Genomic DNA, 20,230 nt, shown 5'->3' on the forward strand with positions numbered 1-20,230 from the left:
AAGGAAAGGAGTTTAAAAGAATAGCTTTAATAAATTAATAAACTAAGGTTTTTTTTAAGTGAGCTTTTTAAAACAAAATTATAAATTCTGGGATTATGCTAGAAGTATATAGTATATCAAATTTTACACAAAATGGCTAAAATGGAAGATAAAGGTGAATTTTTCAGAGACTGTAACTCTCTAAGTAGCAACAATATAAGTTAACTCTACAATTTAATCCTTAGTTACAAATCCTACAAATAGTACACAGTACTGAATACTGAACTTCTCAATTTAATAATTCTGTAGTACCATTTGTTTGGCTTTCTGTAGCTGTATTTTGAGATCACTACATTCTTTCCTCATCAGTTCCAGCTCTTGTTCCAAACCATGGATCTTCAGGTCACAGCTCAACTTTTCCACCTCCCAGTTTGATGAAGGTGGATTTAAATTCCTTATCACTAAAAAAAGGATAGACGTTAAAATTGTTATTTCTGCCTTCACATCTGTTGCAATTCCGTAGTAAAATGTACATAATGCAAAAACTAATATAAAACATGCACAAGTAAGTTTTAAAAAACAATAATTACGTTCAAAGATCTATGCTAATGAGAATATAAAACCTGCCAATCTTGTTTTAGAATGTATTAATCATCCCTGTCCCTGATTTTCTATTTACATTAAAGTACAAGTTTGTAAGTCTGGAACTTTAAAATATACGACACTAATCAAATCGTAGACAAGTCAATAATCTACCTATGTAAGTCAAGGTTAAGACAGTGATAAAAGTAAATGAAGTGAGGAAACTGAAGCTCACGTAGCTAATCACTCCATCTAGTCCCCCCAGAGAGTTTGACCATAAGGCCTAGAACATGATATCAAAATGATTTACTGATGAACATTCCACTGCAGAAACTCAATACAACTGGATACTGACTTACTCTTGACTAAATGCTTTAGACTCCCTACCTAGAAAAATCCCCAACCAGCTATTATAAGAGAGCTCATCTCAATCTCCTATCAAAAGGTCTCCCTCAGAGGCCTACTCTTCAGTTTGGCTCATCAGAATGTTTATGGGAACAGGCCAATACCCATATTGTTCCATAACTAATTTTTCACTCCAGCATTGCATCTGCACATTTTAACAGCCTTCAGAAATTAAAAAAAAAAAAAAAAAGGAATTGTAACTACTCCATGACAGGCGTCTAATAGCAGGCAAAAGTTCATTAGAAAGGAAAAGCCAGGACATACCAGCAGGCAAGACGTTTTGACAAGGATGGGGTTCTACTCCTTTCTTCATCTACTTCATCACAAACTAGCCCTGAATAAAAACCATCAAATTTTCTCTAGGAAAAGTGCAATTTATATCTAAGGAAAAGTTAAAAGGGGTTGATATTTTGTGAAAGCAGATCAGAGAAATTAACGTAAGCCTAAAATTATAAAATAAGTTAAGGCCTTAGCATACAGATAAAGAAACCTGGTAATGGATATAACACATAAATGGAAAACTGTACTGATTCCATTATAACATTTGTAACAAATAAGTGGCATACCCTGCTGAGTTTCCACCTCTGTCCTTAGCTGGAGAAGTTCTACTTCTTTAGATTGTAGCTGTTCATTCAATACTTTCAAAGATTCAGAGTTGTCTTTATTCTAGTTAAGTAGGGAAAATGCCAAATTACATTTGGTATAATCTGTAGCTTGATATATATTAATTTTCAGGTAGATGAAAAAAACCGATTCAGGCCTTTTAAAAAGTGAGGTGGGAAAATGAACCCAGTTTTTCGCTAATCTCTCTGTCTTTCAAACTTAGGATATTATTCACTGGCTTTTTTTCTTTTTTCTTTTCATTTTTAAAAACATTGACAAATCCTACTATGTCATGATTTTTAAAAATAAGTTAGTGGCGTTAGACATATTTAAGTCCTAAACATCATTACATACAAAGTATTTATTTTGCACAGAAATAAGTTACAAATATTACTATTAAAAATTGCTATTTTTGCCCTGAGCATGTATATTTTCAATTTTTAATTTCATAAATATAAATATTTATTTCTAATTTTAAGCTTCCTGAAGAAGAAACTCATTCCCAATATATAGATATTCTTTTTAAACCAACTTACCATTTTATCCAATTTGCTTTTCAAATTATCTCTATCAATGCAAACCTCTCGATATGCATGATAGGCCTTATTTACTTGTTCACGTCCCACAGAACTTGTTTCTTCATCTAATCGAGCTCCTATAAGCTAAGAGAATGAAATTAGAAGAGAAAGCTTAAGAAGGAATTCTACACACACACACACACACACACACACACACACACACACACACATAAAGAAGCCAGTCTTCTGATGACTCTACACCTTACTTTTTTTGTAATGCAGGGATAAAGCCTGGACTATAATTAAATAAAACATTTCACTTCCAACAATTAAGCTTTATTGATTAAGAAAGAAAAAAAATACAGGTAAGTATTTTTAAAGTGCTCTATTTTATGCTTTTAATCAGTGTTTTCTGTCTTATAGCATATACTAATTCATCACACTAAAATACTACATCATTCTTTTATAGTACAAAGATGTTTTCCAAGCCAGTAGTATTTCATTTCCATCATCAGAAAAAGTGAGAAATGAAGGTATACTTGGCTTTTTAGAGAATAAACGTGTTAGTTCATTTAGTACTAGAGTATTCCAGAATAGAAATTAATAGGATTATTGGTCACGAAGTACAGAACTATCTCCAATGTTAACTATACCAAATCACATTTTTCTACTTAGTTTAAAAATAAACATAACTATGAACTCCAAAATGTTACCTTTTCTCACTCTATCCCAGTATATCACAAATTTATTTGATTATCATTAAAGAAAATGCATAGGAATTCAAAGAAATCATGATTTTTACAACTGACTTCCTTTCTCGTACTTCCCCTAGATGAATCAAACTCTACCAAGCCCCATCCTACAGTTTTTGTAACAAGATAATTCATTTCCTTGGCAGCTAAGAATCCATTTCCTTTCCCTTTGGCGAAGCTGCTGTTCATAAAATACAAATAAAATGATCTAATCCAAATAAACATAAAACTAAGTTAAAACTTTAAAACTCAAAAACAAAAATATAAGTGTTCCACTTATATGGAACTTATAGTGGAGCTTTGAAGAGTTCCACTATCCAAAGCCAAGTAGATGTGATGATTTATAATGGGATCAGCTATCAAGCTTAAATATTCTATAACATTTAGGAGTGTCAGGTTTCTGCATGAAAAAGGTAAACAGATGACATTAATTTATCAGTTGAAAGCATTATTCTGTGTGTTGAAAAACAAAAGAGAATGTTCAGGTAAAGAAGATGTATGTCAATTCTGGTGAAGACATTTTTAAACATATTAGAATAATGTTACAGGAGCTTCCTCCTTTGACACTTAATTTCCTTTGTTGGCATATAATTTTTTGCACACATATTAACATGCTGAATAAAACACAGTTTATGAAGGTACGGCAATCTGAAAAAAGAAAAATCTATTCCAAGTTGTTATTGGAAGTTGTTATTGCTGTTCCAAGTTGAATATTCTACAAATATTCATCATGTACATTATATGTAAAGTATGATAAGTGCAGTATGCCCAGGGTTTTAAGATTAGAAGTGAGTTATTCTTGGAAATTTAGTAAACCATGGAAGACAGGATAGAAAACTATTTAAAACGTCAAGTATTTTAAATTATTCTTTAAGTCATAAAATATAATAAAGATAATAATTACCTTTTCTTCCAAAAATCTTATTCTTTTCTTTAAGAAAGAGTTCTCTTTCTCTGAATCCTTAAGTCGTTTTTTGATGTCTTCATATGCAGTGACAAGGGCAAAATGTGAAGCAACAGACTCATCTCCTGAATATATTGAGATTGGAGTCACCGTATCTCTCCTATGTGCTTTTTCATGATTCAGAATGCAGATATCATCTTCTACCAGTGCATCCATGACAGCTTTTTAAAAGAATATAAAATACAAATGTCTCATTGAATAAATGAGCAAGAGAGATGTATTTAGAATGAGCATACTGGGGCAATGTTTAAAAACTCTTTTCTTTTAGAGGCAGCATAAAATACTGGTAAAGGGCATGGACTCTGAAACCAGATTCTAGGAACTGCATCCAAGTACTACTACTTAGAGCCAGTGTGGCTTTGGGCAAGATGCTTAATCTCTCTGCCTCAGTTTCCTTATTTATATAGTATAAAAAATCGTAGCAACTATTTCACAGAATTCATAAGAATATTAAATGAGTTGATATCTATAAAGCATTTGAAACCAACCGAAGCTATTATTAAGTTTTAGAAAAAGTTGTGAAACCATTTTTATGGAAAGGATAAACATTTTTAAATACTTAATACCCATTATTTTTTTCTTATCAGCATTTCCACTTACATATATAAATAGCAAGTTTTATAGCTTCCCAAACTATAAATTATCAAAAACTCCAAGTACAATTCATTACAAGACTATTACAGAAGTTTTAAGGCATGCTCCACTATATTCTTCCCATACCAGTAGTTGTTTGTTGTGCAACTGCAATAGTACCCATTAAAAAAACTTTTTAAAATGTTTTTTTTTTTATTTTTGAGAGAGAGAGCATGTGAGGGAGAGGCAGAGAGAGAGGGAGACACAGAATCTGAACCAGGCTCCAGGCTCTGAGCTGTCAGCAGAGAGCCCAACCCGGGGCCCGAACACATGAACTGCGAGATCATAACCTGAGCCGAAGTTAGATGCTTAACTGACTGAGCCCCCCAGGGGCCCCGGAATTAACATTTCAGTACTTACTGTGTCCTAGTACCTTGTACTACATTCTCTTAATACTATCTCATTTAAACCCATCCAAACAATTCTATGAGGTAGGTATCATCTACATTTTATAGGATCAAAAAGGTTAAGTACTCAGTCCAAGTAAAAGCTAGTAGATGTTAGTTAGCTCTGTGAGGGTCCAAGTTATGTTTGTTTTGTTCATCATTGTGTCCCCAACTCTAACACCTAAGAGAAGCAGCCAGTTACTCCATTGGTTAGGGAACTTACTTGCTCTGTACATCTACTTTTGCTGTTAGGTTCATCATTACTTCCCCATCTGAGAGTTATGTTCCTGAAAAACACTGTGGAAGGAGAAATTGTGGCTGAAACCTTTTAAGACCTCATGGGAAAAACAGGGTAAGAGGGACTGCATATCATAAGAGAACCTAAAAAATCCTTTTAAACATTTTTAAGTTTGAAATAAAACACCAAATACAGCATTCTAAATAAAGACTATAATGGAATTTCATGTATCTTACATAATTAAGGACTACTGAAAAAATTTTTATTTACTATTCCTTGCTTGGAATAATATTTTATTGCTTATTGTGTCAGTCACTGTTCCAAGAATATTAAAGGTGAGGAACTGAAGTAGAAGGAATTTAAGTAATTTTCCCAAGTAACATAGTAAATAATGAACTGAGATATAAACATAGGTGATTAAACCACAGAATCCATGTTTTACTATGCCTGCTCTTCTCTAAAACTTCTAGCCTCCCTCCCTGTATCAATCAATGCCTATAAAGTCCATTTTGCTGTATTTCAGACAACATGAGTATTAGGAAAAGTGTGTGTTTTTCTGGTTCTGGTCTTCTATCACTGTATTTCTGCTTTACTGGTTTTACAATGAAAAGCTTCCAATTGTTCTCAACTAATGTTAGAGTTTGGTATGCCTAGCAATTTTTTTATATCTAGGATTATAGGAGAGGTAGGCAAAAATGAATGTGTGTACTACAATCTGAGTAGGTGAAAGCTATCAGACAATTTTCACCAATACCAACTTGAAAATTTCTAAGCAGGGCACCTGGGTGGCTCAGCCAGTTAAGCATCCGACTTCAGCTGAGGTCATGAGCTCACAGTTCATGAGTTCGAGCCCCACGTCAGGCTCTGTGCTGATACCCATAAGCCTCAAGTCTGCTTTGGATTCTGTGTCTTCCTTTCTCTCTGCCCCTCCCCCCGATCACACTCTCTCTTCCTCTCAAAAATAATAAACATTAAAAATATTAAAAATTTTTTTCTAACCATATAGGACAACTCCTACTCTTAAGTTAGAATCTTTCCCAGCCTGTCAATAAAGTCCAAAAATAAGAAAGGACTATGCTACCTACATATCCCAAAAAGGTGGCAGGTCCTTAGAACCATACTTAATTTCTGCTGCTTCTGGTGGAAGATATACTTTCTTCTCGTAATGAAGAAAAAGTTTTCTTCCTTTAATGGGGTTTACTTTTTCCTCTCTGAATTCAACCCTTTTCCAAAATAACAGCAAACATCATACCAGTCATGCTGCTGATAGCTGAAATGTTGATATTTCCTCTCCAAAAGGAAAGTATGGGTTATTCCCACATTGCAAACTGCAAGTATGCATATGTATATCCACATAAGATTCTTTCTCCTACATATTATATCTGAAAAGCTTGCTAAGCAGAACAAGAATAGTTCGCTAGTTAAGTGGCAGCATGCAGTATAGTTTAAGGAGAGATAAAACTGTGCCCATCTTAGACATAATTTCTCATATCTTAATATCCAAATGAGGAGTTATTCAACTGGGATAATTTTTTCTCCAAAGAAAGTTGAAAAACAAGAAGTAAGCATAAACTGCTCTACACAATCAACACAGATGTCCTACAGACTGTGCACTTTAAGGATCAGAGCATATATGCTTTTACTTTACACAAAGTTCTAGCTAGCTCAGCTGTGTGATTTCCTATTCATTTTTATCACGAAACAATCATTTATTCAGCAAGGAAAACCCAGTGTGGAAAACAGCTGTGCAGTAAAATAATTACCACACCATAAAGATAAGTAATATATTTGAAACAAGAGAGAATGCTATGGAAATTGAGGGTTGGGAAGGAGGAATGGTTTTGAAAGAAGTATCACACACACAAAAAATGACTCTTAGTCCCGTACTCTTAAGTGAAGAGGATGGTTATTTTCATTGTACTTAAAACTTCTAGGAAGGAGAAACAAGTTCAAAGACCTGAAAGTGTGGGGAGAAGGTATGAAAAGATAAACAGCAAAATGTGAAATAAAAAAACCTAACAGAAACAAACTCTCTTTATAACAGAGAGACTACAGAATTTGGTCCTTATTCTATGGAATTCAAGAATGGATAGGATTCAAGAATGTGAAGAATACACAATATTTATAAAATGTATCTGTAACCAAATGAACTACTCAGTATCGTGCTAAGTATTTTAAAAACATTATCCCATTTAATTCTCATGACTACACTCTGAGGTAGAAAATCTTACTGTATTCATTTCACGGATGAGAAAACTGGGGCCTGGGAAGGTTACAAAGCTTAACCAAGATCAGATAACATACAGTACAAGCACTTGGATTTCAGAGCCTGAACTATCAGTATTTCCGCCCCCCCCCCCCCATGAATTTTCCACATACTCAGATTTGTTAAGAACTACAAAACTAGGAATCTTATGGAACGACTTTTAAGTATCTTAGATGGAAGGAGATATAATGATATAACAAAGTCACATGTATAGTATGATAAGTGGTCCTTTTTAGGACAAAATCAGTAATGCGATTGGCTTATTTTATATATTTAAATCTTATTTCCTATTTTGGTTTTAAATCACCAAAAAGGTGCATTTGGTGAGAAATATGAGAAAGTATTATTTGCATTTATATGCTTCTTTCAGGTTTCATACTATTATTCCAAATATTTACTTATTGTACTATAAACATGACTTGGAAAGCACTGGAAAGCAGCATGAAAATTGCTTATCTAATTGTCCTAAAAATTATATGAGAAATAGCCATAGATTAAAACACACCCAAGGGGTGCCTGGCCAGTTCAGTTGGTAGAGCATGCAACTCTTGACCTTGGGGTTGTGAGCTTGAGCCCCATGTTGAGTGTTGAGATTACTTAAAAACTGGGGTTAAGCATCTGGCTCTTGCTTTCAGCTCAGGTCATGATCTCACGGTTCATGGGATCCAGCCCTGCATGGGGCTCTGTGCTGACAGCATGTACCCGGGTTGGGATTCTCTCTCCTCTCTCTCTTTCTAAATAAATAAGTAAACTTAAAAAAAAGAATACAACAACTGAAATAAAAAATACATTAGAGGGAATCAACAGATTAGAAGATGCAAAAGAATGAATCAGCAAACTGGAAGACAAGATAATAGAAAGGACCTAAACTAAACAGCAATAAAAAAGGAGGACGAGGAGGAGGAAGAAGAGGAGGAAGAGGAAGAATTTTACAAAATGAGGGTAGGCTAAGGGATCTCTTGGACAATATCAAGTAAACATACATTCACATTTCAGAGGTCCCAGAAAGAAAGGAGAGAAAGGGGCAGAAAACTTATTTGACAAAAATAATAGCTGAAAACTTCCCTAACCTGGGGAAGGAAACAGACATCCAGGTACAGAAAGCAACCAGAGTCCCAAACAAGATGGACCAAAGGAGGTCCACAACATGACATACATTAAAATATCATCAAAGATCAAAGATAAAGAATTTTAAAAGCAGCAACTTTGCAGGCCAGAAGAGACTGGCATGATATATACAAAGTGCTGAAACGTAAATAACCTACATCCAGGAATATTCTACCCAACAACATTATCATTCAGAATTGAAGGAGAGATAATCGTTTTCCAGACAAGCAAAAGTTAAAGGAGTTCATCACCACTAAACTGGTATTATAATAAACGTTGAAGGGACTTCAAGTGGAAAAGAAATGACCATAATTAGAAAAGGAAAAAATTTCAAGAGTAAAAATAGAAGCAAACATACAGTAAAGTTAGTACAGCAATCATTTATAAAGCTAGTATGAACGTTAAAAAACACAAGTAGTAAAATCTATTATGTCCTAAAAAAATCACTTAAGAGTAGTAACAAAATAAAAAAGATGTAAAATATGGCAACGTATACATAAAATGTGGGAGTAAAAATGAGGTTCTTTCAAAATGTGTTTGAACTTAAGTGACCATCAACTTACTACAGACTGTTACACTTAGGATGTCAAATATGAAACTCATGGTAGCCACAAACCAAAAACCTTTAAAGATACACAAAAAAAGAGAAAGAAAGCCAAGCATAACACTAAAGAAAGTTCTCAATCACAGGGAAAGAGATCAAGAAAGGAACTGAGAAAAACTACAAAAATAACCAGAAGACAATTAACAAAAAATGGCACTAAGCACATACCTATCAACAATTTTTTTTTTTTTAATATTTATTTGGAGAGAGAGACAGAGACAGCGAACAAAAGAGCGCATGCATGCACAAGAGGGGCAGAGAGAAAGAGGGAGAGAGAAAATCTCAAGCAGGCTCCATGCTCAGGGCAGGGCCCAACGAGGGGCTCAAGATCATGACCTGAGCAGAAATCAAGAGTCAGAAGAAGCACAACTAACTGAGCCACCCAGGTACCCCTATCAAGGATTACTTTAAACGTGAGTGGTCTAAATGTTCCAATCTAACGACATAGGGTGAAGAATAGATTAAAAAAACAAGACCTACCTATATGCTGCCTATAAGAGACTCACTTCAGATTGAAGTGAAGGACTGAAAAACGATATTCCATGCAAACTAAAGCAAAAAAATCTGGGGTATGTCGGAGCAGCTTGGGTGTGGGAGGAGCGGCTGCAACCAGGCAGCCCAACTTTGTAAAGGCTCTCAGCACTCTGTGACCTGCAGGCACCCAGCATGCACCTACCCTACTGCCACAATGCCCAAGAGGAAGGTCAGCTCCACTGAGGGGGTGGCAAAGGAGTAGCCCAAGAGGAAACTGGTGAGGCTGTCCGCCAAACCTGCACCCACAAAAGTGGAAAAGAAGCCAAAAAAGGAGGAAGAAAAGGATAAATCTTCAGACAAAAAAAAAGTAAAGGGGAAAAGGAAAGCAAAGGGAAAACAGGCTGAAGTGGCTAACCAAGAAACAAAAGGAAACCTACCTACAGAAAATGGAAAAACTGAAAATGAGGGGAGTCTAGCCTCTGATGAAGCAGCAGAGAAAGAAGCCAAGTCTGATTAATATCATATACCATGTCTTATTAGTAGTGGTCCCTGTCTCCCTACGTATACAATCCAGAGGAATAGTTTTATTAACTATTTTGTGAATGCAGGTTCTTTAGTAGCTCCACAAACATTTTTAGGAAGGAGGGAATCCCCCCTCATACCATTATTTAAGCGTAAATGCTTTTTTAAAAAGGTGAAACCATTTGCTAGTTGTTAATTTTTATTTTTTGGTACAACCAGAAAATAGCGGGATATTGAATATGGGATGCTTTGATTATCTTAGGTGTCAGTTTAACATTCCATAGATGGGGCAGTTTTTATATCCTATAATGCCAAGCATACTAAATGTCAGTTTGGAGTCAGTCATGAGTTTACTAGGTCTTGAACATCTTAAATTACTTCTATTCCAATGTTGTTTTTGACAGAATTGATTCTTAAAGAAGACCACTCCTTGATCTTGCCTCTCCCTGTCAGAATTTTGTGCCCTCTGTAACATCTTGGATTTGGTCCAGTTTTCCTAGTAACTTTGCTAATGTGCTGTGCCAGACTGAAAATTTGAGTATGTAATGTATATAATATTAAATTGTGAAATAATGGGACTTAACAATGCAACAGCATATCAACATTTGAATATATTGCTGTTAAGAAAAATTTGCCTCCAAATTTTAAGCTGAAAGGTCACTGAAATAACCTTTAGAAAAAGAAATCACAACTACATGATTTTTCAAATTGTTCGGTACATATGTCTAGAAGTGTGTACAAATTGAAATGTCTGTTCTGATCCCCAGAACAAACAATAAAAACTCAATTATGGGAAAAAAAAAAAAACCTGGGAGCACCAATACTTATCAGATGAAACAGACTTTCACACAGACTGTAATAAGAGACAAAGAAGAGCATTATGTAACTATAAAGGGATCAACCCAACAAGAGAATGTAACAATTATAAATATCTATGCATCTGACATTGGAGCACCTAAATAAATAAAGCAAACATTAGTTAGCAGACAAGAAGGGAGAAACTGACAGTAATACAATAATAGTCAGAAACTTTAACACCCTACTTACATCAATGGATAGGTCATCCAGGCAGAGAATCAATAAGGAAATGGTGTTTCTGAAAGACACATTAGACCAGAGGGACTTAACACAGACATATATAGAACATTCCACCCAAAACAACAGAATACACATTCTTTTCAAGTGCACGTAGAACATTCTCCAGAATAGATCACGTTAGGCCACAAAACAAGTCTCAATAAATTTAAGAATATAATCATACCAAGAATCTTTTCTGACCATAATAATATGAAACTAAAAATCAATCCCAAGAGAAAAACTGGAAAAACACAAACATGTGAAGGCTCAACAACATGGCACTAAACAACCAATGGGTCAATGAAGACATCAAAGAGAAACTTAAAAAAAAATACACTGAGAAAATGAAAATGAACACACAATGGTCCCAAATATTTGGGACACAGCAAAAGAAGTTTTAAGAGGGAAATTTAATGCAATACTGGTCTATATCGAGAAAAAAACTTTAATTAAAAAAAATTTTTTTAATGTTTATTTTTGACAGAGAGAGAGAAAGCACAAGCAGGGGGAGGTAGAGAGTGAGGGAGACACAGAATCAGAAGCAGGCTTCAGGCTCTGAGCTGTCAGCACAGAGCTGGACACAGGGCTTGAACTCACAGACTGCAAGATGATGACCTGAACTCAAGTCGGAGGCTTAACCAACTGAGCCACCCAGGAGCCCCAGGAAAAATTTCAAATAAACAATCTAACAATATACCTACAGGAACCAGAAGAAGAACAAAGTCCACAGTTACTAGAAGGCAGAAAGTAATAAAGATCAGAGCAGAAATAAACGAAATAGACCAAAATAAACGAAATAGAGACCAAATAACAATAGAAAAGATTAATGAAATAAAGAACTGGTTGTCTGAAGGGACAAACAAAATTGATACACCTCTGGCCAGACTCATAAAGAGAAAAAAAGGAGAGAGGCCCCCAAAAAAGTCAGAAATGAAAGAGGAGAAATAACAACTGATATCACTCAAAGACAAAAAAGATTTTAAGAGACTACTATGAAAAACTATGTATCAACAAACTGGACAAACAACTGAAAAGAAATGGATAAACTCCTGGAAACACAATCTTCCAACACTGAGTCAGGAAAAATAGAAAATCTGAACAAGCAATTACTAGTAATAAAATTGAATCATTAACTTAAAACACTCTGAACAAACAAAATCCTGGATGAGATGGATTCACCAGGTGAATTCTACCAAAGATTTAAAGAATTAATACTTATTCTCAAACCGTTCCAAAAACAGAAGAGGAAGGAAAACTTCCAAATTCATTCTATGAAGCCAGCAGTATCCTGATACTAAAACCAGACAAAGACACTACAAAAAAAAAAAAAAAAAAAGAAAAGAAAAGAAAAGAAAACTACAGGTCAATATCCCTGATGAAGTCAAACAAATACTAGCAAAAATCCTCAAACAAAATTTTACCAAACTGCATTCAAAAGTACATGAAAAGGATCATTCACCACAATCATATGGGATTTCTTCTGGGTATGAAGGATGGTTCAATATCCATAAATCAAGTTAATGTGACATACCACATTAGCAAAATGAAGGATAAAAGTAAGATGATCATCTCAATAGATCCAGAAAAAGCACTGGACAAAATTCAACAGCTGTTCATAATAAAAACTCTCTCAACAAAGTGGGTTTAGAGAGAACATACCTCAGGATAATTAAGGTCATATATGAAAACCCCACAGCTAACATCATAATACTGAAAACCTGAGAGCTTTTCTTCCAAGATCAGGAACAAGACAAGAGTGTCTGTTCTCACCACTTTTAATCAACATAGTACTGGAAGGTCCTAGCCTAGGAAGTTCTAGTAAACAAACAAGAAAAAGAAATAAAGGGCATCCAAACTGGTAAGAAGTAAAACTGTCATTATTTACAGATGACATGGCACTAGACATAAAAAAAAAAAACAAAAAAAAACCTGAAGACTCCACCAAAATTAGAATAAACAAGTTCAGTAAAGTTGTTTACAAAATTAATATACAGAAATCTGTTGTTTTTATACACTAATAAAAAAGTAGCAGAAAGAGAAATTAAAACAGTTCCATTTACAATTGAACCAAAAAGAACAAAATACCTAACAATAAACTTAACCAAGGAAGTGAAAGATCTGTACAGTGAAAACTATAAAACAATGAAAGAAATTGAAGACAACACAAATGAAACATATCCCATACTTTTGGGTTAGAAGAGTATTGTTAAAATGTACATCCTATACACAAAGCAATCTACAGATTTAATACAATCCCAGTCAAAATACCAACAGCATTTTTCACAGAACTAGAACAAATGATACTAAAATTTGTATGGAATCATAAAAGACCCTGGATATCCAAAGCAGTCTTGAGAAAGAAGAACAAAGCTGGATATACTACAATTCCAGATTTCAAGATATACTACAAAGCTACAGTAATCAAAATAGTATGGTAGTGGCACATAAACAGACACAGAATAGAGAGCTCAGAAATAAACCCATGCTGACATGGTCAATTAATCTATGACAATGGAGACAAGATTAGGCAACGGGGAAAAAGATAGTCTCCTCAACAACTGGTATTGAGAAAATTAGACAGCTACATGCAAAAGAATGAAACTGCACCACACTCTTACACCATATACAAAAATACACTCAAAATGCATTAAAGACCTAAATGTGAGACCTGAAATCATAAAATTAGAAGAAAATCTAGGCAGTAATCTCTTTGTCATTAGACTTAGCAACATTTTTCTAGACATGTCTCCTCAGGAAAGGGAAACAAAAGCAAAAATAAACTATTGGGGCTACACCAAAATAAACAAACTCACATGGCAAAGGAAACCATCAACAAAACACAAAGGCAATCTACCAAATGGGAGAAGAGATTTGCATACGGCGTATTGATAAGGGGTTAATATTGATAATATAAAAACTTATATAACACTAAAAAAATCCCAATATGACCAAAAAATGGGGAGAGGACCTGAATAGACATCTATCCAAAGAAGACATACAGACGGCCAACAGATACATTAAAAGATGCTCAATATCACTAACCATCAGGGAAATGCAAATCAAAACCACAAGGATATAGAACCTTACAACTGTCAGAATAGCTACTATCAAAAACACAAAAAATATTAAGTGTTGGCAAAGATGCACAGAAAAAGAGGCCCTAGTGCATTCCCTAGTGGAAATGTAAATTGGTACAGTCACTGTGGAAAACATGATGGAATAGAAAAACACATATTCTGGAATAGAATGGAATAGAAAAAAACCATTTAAAAATAGAAAAACCGTATCACTCCGTAATTCCCCCCAAAAATGGAAACACTAATTTGAAATGATATATGCACCCCTATGTTTACTGTAGCATTTACAACAGCCAAGATATGGAGACAACCTAAGTGTCCATTGATAGATAAATGGATAATGAAGATACGGTACACACATACACACACAATGGAATATTAGCCGTAAAAAAGAATGAGATCTTGCCATTTGTGACAACAGGGATAGACCTACAGGGCATCATGCTAATGAAATAAGTCAAAGACAAATCTTATATGATTTTACTTAGATGTACAATCTAAAAAACAAAAGAACAAAAGCAGAAATGGTCCGTAAATACAGAGAACTAATGGTTGCCAGAGGGGTAGGGATGAGCATAGCATAATATATACAGTTGTTAAATCAGTATATTTTACACCTGAAACTAATATAACAATATGTTAACTATATTTCAGTAAATAAATAAAATGATAATGGAAAACAATAAACAAAAATACTGACTGCTAGACTGCACTGCAGATCTATGCAAGTCAGTATATATAGATATAGATATATATACATCTATAGACATATCTATATCTATATCTATATCTACATATAGATATAGATACATATCTGGGATGAAAATGTCAAACTGAACTTTCAATAATCATCCCATATGATTTCAAGTCCCTATCCAATTTGAGAGTCATTACTCTACAAAGTGGCTATTATGCGATTCATAGAATTCCAACTGTAACTAGTATTATTAAACAATTGTGGGCATGGTTAGTTTTATATTATCAATTGTTAAACAACACCTAACTTTTGCATGGAGATTTTGTTTTTAAAATTATAGAAAGCAACTTCATTATCTCTCTCGTCACAATAGTATAGGAGAATCAGATAGATTTACCTATAGGAAATATATAATGCCAATATTTTATATATTTGGAATTAAACTGACTCTTCTTAGATGTTTACATAAGAAAAGTACAAATTAAAAGAGAATTAAAAAGGGTTACGGTGAAAGATGTTGACAGTTATTGCTGAGAACAATGAAATTCCCAAGAATGATTAAAACGTGTTCTCGTCAGCCAATCCCAACATGAGGGGCAGATGATTCTACACTATCAATAAGCAAAGCTCTCTACAATTCAACTCCATTTTGAAATGATCTACCCAGAGACACTAACGTATTCCACAGGTAAAGGGCTTGGTGCCACAAGACTGCCCTCTACTTTGGATGCTAATTGTAAGCCTAGGTTGTTACCTGTGCTTCCGACCACACAGATACACAGGTCCTGAACAAAGCAGCTCTGTCCTCCTGGAGTTTGAGGCTGGCACAGTGGCATGTGAAAAAGTTCTGGGAGCTCTCTGAACCCTCTCCTCTTTAGGTTTTCACAAAGGCTTCCTTACACAGAAATGATTAAGCCATTGGCAATCGATCCAACTTTCAGCTCCTTCCCTCTACCAACCTTGGTGGGACTGAAAGCTCCAACCCTCTAATTACATGGTTGGTTTCCTTGGCAATCAGCCCCATCCTTAGTTGCTGTCCAAAGTCATCTCATTACCATAAACATAGTTTCAGTAAACAGGGACTGGTTATGAATAAGAAGACACCCATTTCACCTTCATGGCTCTGAAGCAATTTCAGTAAAAGAGGTTGTTAAGTGACCAAATAGGACAAAAGATGATCCCATACCTCTTACCCTCAGAAAATTTCAAGGGTTTGGGGAGCTGTGGGCCAAGAACTGTGGACAAAAGCCAAATACATATGAGAAACATATTTTGGCTATCTAAATGATCAAATATACGTTTCTTATAAATCACAATATTGCAATGATAATGGAGAAAGAGCAACGTATTTGCCATATAAGGTGGGTAAAAAGTAGCAAGAGTAGTTCCTGAGGCTAAGGGAGAGACCAAGAAAAAAACATTCAAACACTGTAAGAATTATTCTAGAAAATCCTAAATTGCAATCTTCACTACAATCAACATTAAGAGCCCAAGGTGAGACATGCTATACATACGGGGTTGTGAGATGCTAGAAAACACAGAAGTATCTTCTGACACCAGACAGGTCTTTTTTTTTTTTTTTAACTAGGAAAACATAGGATTATCCTGTCCTATTTCATCATCATGGTATTTACCATATCCATCGCTTACCATATGCCAGGCACTAGTGCTTCCACAGGCATTTTCCAGCTTCTTAGGAAGGAACTCTTAACCTAATTTATAGCCAAGGTCTTAAAAAAATTAAATACCTTACTTACAGCTACATAAGTAATCAGTGGCAAAGCTGGGATGTGAACCCATATAAGCTTTCTGCTAAATCTGTGCTCTTAATACAACATTCTGAGAGACGATACAACATGGATTCGGATTTTTTCTAATAAGAATCTGGAAAAGGCAGAGCTCAGGGGTAGAAAGAACACTGACCAGAGATTCAGAAACCCAGACTCTAGTCTACAATCTGCCACCTTGATTACTGACAGGTTTACCTCTCTCGATCTAAATTTTCCCACCAATAAAATGACAGGGTTGAACTACATCACTAAGATCCCACCTTCCGAAATTGTGAAGGCAAAATTTAATGCAGATATAAAATGGCAACCTCAACAGACAGAAAGAATGCACATTTTCTCCAGAAACTGACTAACTGGTATAGCACAAACCTTACCTCAAATCCACACCAATCTTGGCTAGAAAGTTGTTATCACCACCACAGATAAAGAAACTTAAGCTCTAAAGAGGTGAGGCTCATTTCCCTGTAGTCGGACTGGTGGTAGCGACAGAGCTAGGGTTGGAATCAAGAACTATTTACCTCTTTTCCTCTATTCTATGTTGCCTCCTGAACTGAGCCTCCTGTTTCCATCATCCTTCTACTTCTGAAAAGCTAAATTATCCCTAACCCACTTCATAGGATCAGTCAAGACACGATGGGGCAAAGATGAAGTCTGATGGAGGCAAACGGATCAACGCTTACTCCTCGTTCCCTATTTTTAATCAAATAATTAGGCGCAGGAATGGCCTACCTAGTTTACAGAGAGATAATCAAGTGCCTTTTTTCAAGAGACTGTCACTCTATGGATCTCAGCACTCAGATGTCCTACAATTCAGTAAGTGCCCCAAATATACTCAGCATCGGACATACAATATAAACAACTCCGTTTCCGTTTCTATAACCCTCACTGAGTGTCACTAAACTGCAACAGTCCAGAAGTAACACTTATGACTAGGGAATCATAAGACTTCCTCAGGGTTAGCATAAGTACAAAAGGCAATCTGCTTTTTATTCTTTTCATAAAGTAACATATCTCAATGGAATTGAGCACTTACATACATCAAGTGTTATTAGTATAGCAGTAATTACTCTCCAATAGTGATAACAGAACTATAACCAGAATATAAATACCACAAGAGAAAAAAGTAAACTACATTGGGTTTATTACTTCATGGATTAAGAAAAACCTCACCACATTTCATATAATCATGAAAATGTTGTGTTCACAATATTTACCGATGGTTTATGGTAGGTCAGGCAGCTTTTAGGGGAACTACTTTTCTGTTCTTCATGACGATTCGTTAAATCTGCAGAAGACCTCTGATGTGGGCAAGAATTTCCTGTTATCACAGGTGGATTGACTAAGAGGCAAATGTTAGAAAGTGGGGAAGCCAAGGAGTGAAAACCAGCCAGTTGATTCCAGAGCCAGCAAAACTCTTAGAAACTATGCGTCGGTGCGGTGAAAAGTAAACATAACTCTCATTTAGGAGATAGGAAAAATGAAGAAGAGATTTGGTCCCCCAACCAGTGTCAAGCGATTAAGTGGAAAATTCAGCACTCAGATCCTGAATTACTGTTTTGACTTAATCCAGTGCATTTCCCATTACACCATACTCCCTCTTTAATACTAAAACCTTACGTGTGTAAACAACTTCCCATTTAATAAATAATATCGCATTAAAATTTTCTAATGACCCCGTGAGGGATTATCATTCCTAACTTACAGATGAAGGAGGGAGCGAGCACAATAGGTTGGGAAATTAGATATGGCACGTTTAGAAAACTAGAACTTAAATTATATACTGAGATCTCGAGCAACCCAATTCAAAATTCCATAGTAAAAAAGAAAATGTTTCCTATGTTTGAGAGGCACGGGTCTATTTCCATCCTAAAACGTCACTACCTTGGGGCGCCTGGGTGGCTCAGTCGGTTAAGCGGCCGACTTCGGCTCAGGTCCTGATCTCGCGGTCCGTGAGTTCGAGCCCCGCGTCGGGCTCTGTGCTCGCAGCTCAGAGCCTGGAGCCTGTTTCAGATTCTGTGTCTCCCTCTCTCTGACCCTCCCCCGTTCATGCTCTGTCTCTCTGTCTCAAAAATAAATAAACGTTAAAAAAAAATTAAAAAAAAACAACAAAAAACGTCACTACCTTTGATCATCTTAGCCTATCTCCAACAACACACTCGTATCACAGTTTTCGTTAACACTTCACCTCGCTTTTGAGTATATAAGTTCCTTGTTTGTAGGAAACGACAGTCCACCTACCGTGCATGTAGTAGTAACTCAACAAATGATCGAAAACTCATGCCAAACACACAGGTCAGACGCTGGAGAAACGACGAATTACCTACTGTTAGCCTCGTTAACGTCAACCCCACTGCTTGGATGCCCCAGGCAGTAGCGTCCTAGCTACACAGCCTTCTTCCGTTTCCGATAGAAATGCAATTTCAATGAATGAAATGAAACTAAAGGCGCTCCATTAATTCAGAATATGAAAAGAAAATAAGCCAAAGGGGGAAATAAAGTGACGGAGGACGGAAGGCTTGGAAGAGCTAGCGTGCAAATCAAACAGGAGTTAGGGATGCCCAGGGGCGAGCCGCTCCCTAGTCAAAAAGGAGAGGGCAAGGGTTTGGGAAGAAAATGACGTGTCTCTTCCGAGCACCAACAGCAGCGGAGGTTGATCCCGACACTGCCCGCACCCTTAGCCCGGTCGAATCGAGTCACTCACCCCGAAGACAGGCTCCGTAGGGCCGCCCCCAGGGCCGCCGAGTTTCGATTCCCCAGTGTTTGGAAACGGACCGAAAACAAACCGGGTCGCCAGAGGTCACCGCGGGCTTCCGGTTTCCTCGAAGACACCGCCGCTTCCCCAGAGAAGGCAGCCGCTGCGGGAACGCCGCGGAAGGATTCCCATTTCTTTAGCCTCGGCTGCCCCGCAGTGGGCGCAGCCCGGCCCGTCGGCTGGGGCCCGGGAGGTTCTGGAAGGAGGGCCAACGCTAGGCACAAGAGGCCGAGCCGGCCCGGCAGAAGGCCCGTTACCCAGCAACACGCGCGCGAGACCCGGGCCCGCCGGCACCCGCCTCGTCAGCGTCCGCCGACCGACAGCCGCCTCGCGTTCCGCGCAGGGGAAGCGCTGTACAGGGGGGGCTGGAAGCAGCGCACCGCCGGAAGTAGGGCCCCAGCTGTTCTCAGGCTAGACGCCAGGGCCGCGCGAGCAAACCGGAAGTCAGGCCGAAGGGAGCTGACAGGGCATTCCAGAAGGCACAGCTTTGAGGGGTGGGGGAAGGAGGATGTGGGCGCGGCGTACTACGTGTCCCGTGAGCCTCCGCGGCGGGGCGGGGCCGCGGCGGCGCTAGGAGGCGGAGGCGGAGGCGGAGGTGAAGGCGGAGCTGGAGTTGGGTAAGGGCCGTTACCCGCCGCTGTGGCGGTCGAGTCGGTGGCTTGTTTTTCAGCAGTCCTCCAGCGACTTCTTTTCACTCAGCGACCGCTTGGGGGTCCCCGAGCGTTTGTGGTGCGTGTTGGGTCCTCTCAGCGCCGTTAAAGGTTAACAAAGCTCTCGCCTCGCTGTGGCTGGGAGTTGAAAACC

At 37.1% G+C, this 20,230-nt stretch overlaps 2 protein-coding genes and 1 pseudogene across 10 annotated transcripts in view; 2 read left to right on the forward strand and 1 right to left on the reverse strand.

Moving 5' to 3' along the window:
* Nucleotides 1–19,889, reverse strand: part of AZI2 (5-azacytidine induced 2) — a 38,055-nt gene extending 18,166 nt beyond the window's left edge. The window contains exons 1-7 of one of the 5 annotated variants that reach the window (XM_060638454.3): nt 19,376–19,889; nt 11,081–11,129; nt 5,046–5,119; nt 3,744–3,964; nt 2,106–2,231; nt 1,533–1,632; nt 292–440 (exon numbers count right to left, since the gene is read on the reverse strand). In XM_060638454.3, coding sequence (XP_060494437.1) covers nt 292–440; nt 1,533–1,632; nt 2,106–2,231; nt 3,744–3,964; nt 5,046–5,058 — 609 coding nt within the window. In that variant the 5' untranslated portion in view covers nt 5,059–5,119; nt 11,081–11,129; nt 19,376–19,889. The other 4 variants (XM_060638456.3, XM_078432419.2, XM_060638455.3 and 1 more) reach the window with 4 other exon arrangements.
* LOC132682997 (non-histone chromosomal protein HMG-14 pseudogene) lies at nt 9,469–10,042 on the forward strand (annotated as a pseudogene).
* A 21-nt stretch (nt 19,890–19,910) lies between the features above and the next one.
* The window catches only part of ZCWPW2 (zinc finger CW-type and PWWP domain containing 2), a 147,885-nt gene continuing 147,565 nt past the window's right edge, over nt 19,911–20,230 (forward strand). For 2 of the 5 annotated variants that reach the window (XR_014135254.1, XM_081790135.1), the window contains exon 1: nt 19,918–20,043. The gene's annotated coding sequence lies outside the window, so the exon portion shown is untranslated. Of the gene's footprint in view, nt 20,156–20,230 lie in introns of all 5 variants that reach the window. The other 3 variants (XM_081790134.1, XM_081790136.1, XM_060638457.3) reach the window with 3 other exon arrangements.

Source organism: Panthera onca, chromosome C2, assembly GCF_046562875.1.
Source record: "Panthera onca isolate mPanOnc1 chromosome C2, mPanOnc1 haplotype 2, whole genome shotgun sequence".
Taxonomy (NCBI): domain Eukaryota; kingdom Metazoa; phylum Chordata; class Mammalia; order Carnivora; family Felidae; genus Panthera; species Panthera onca.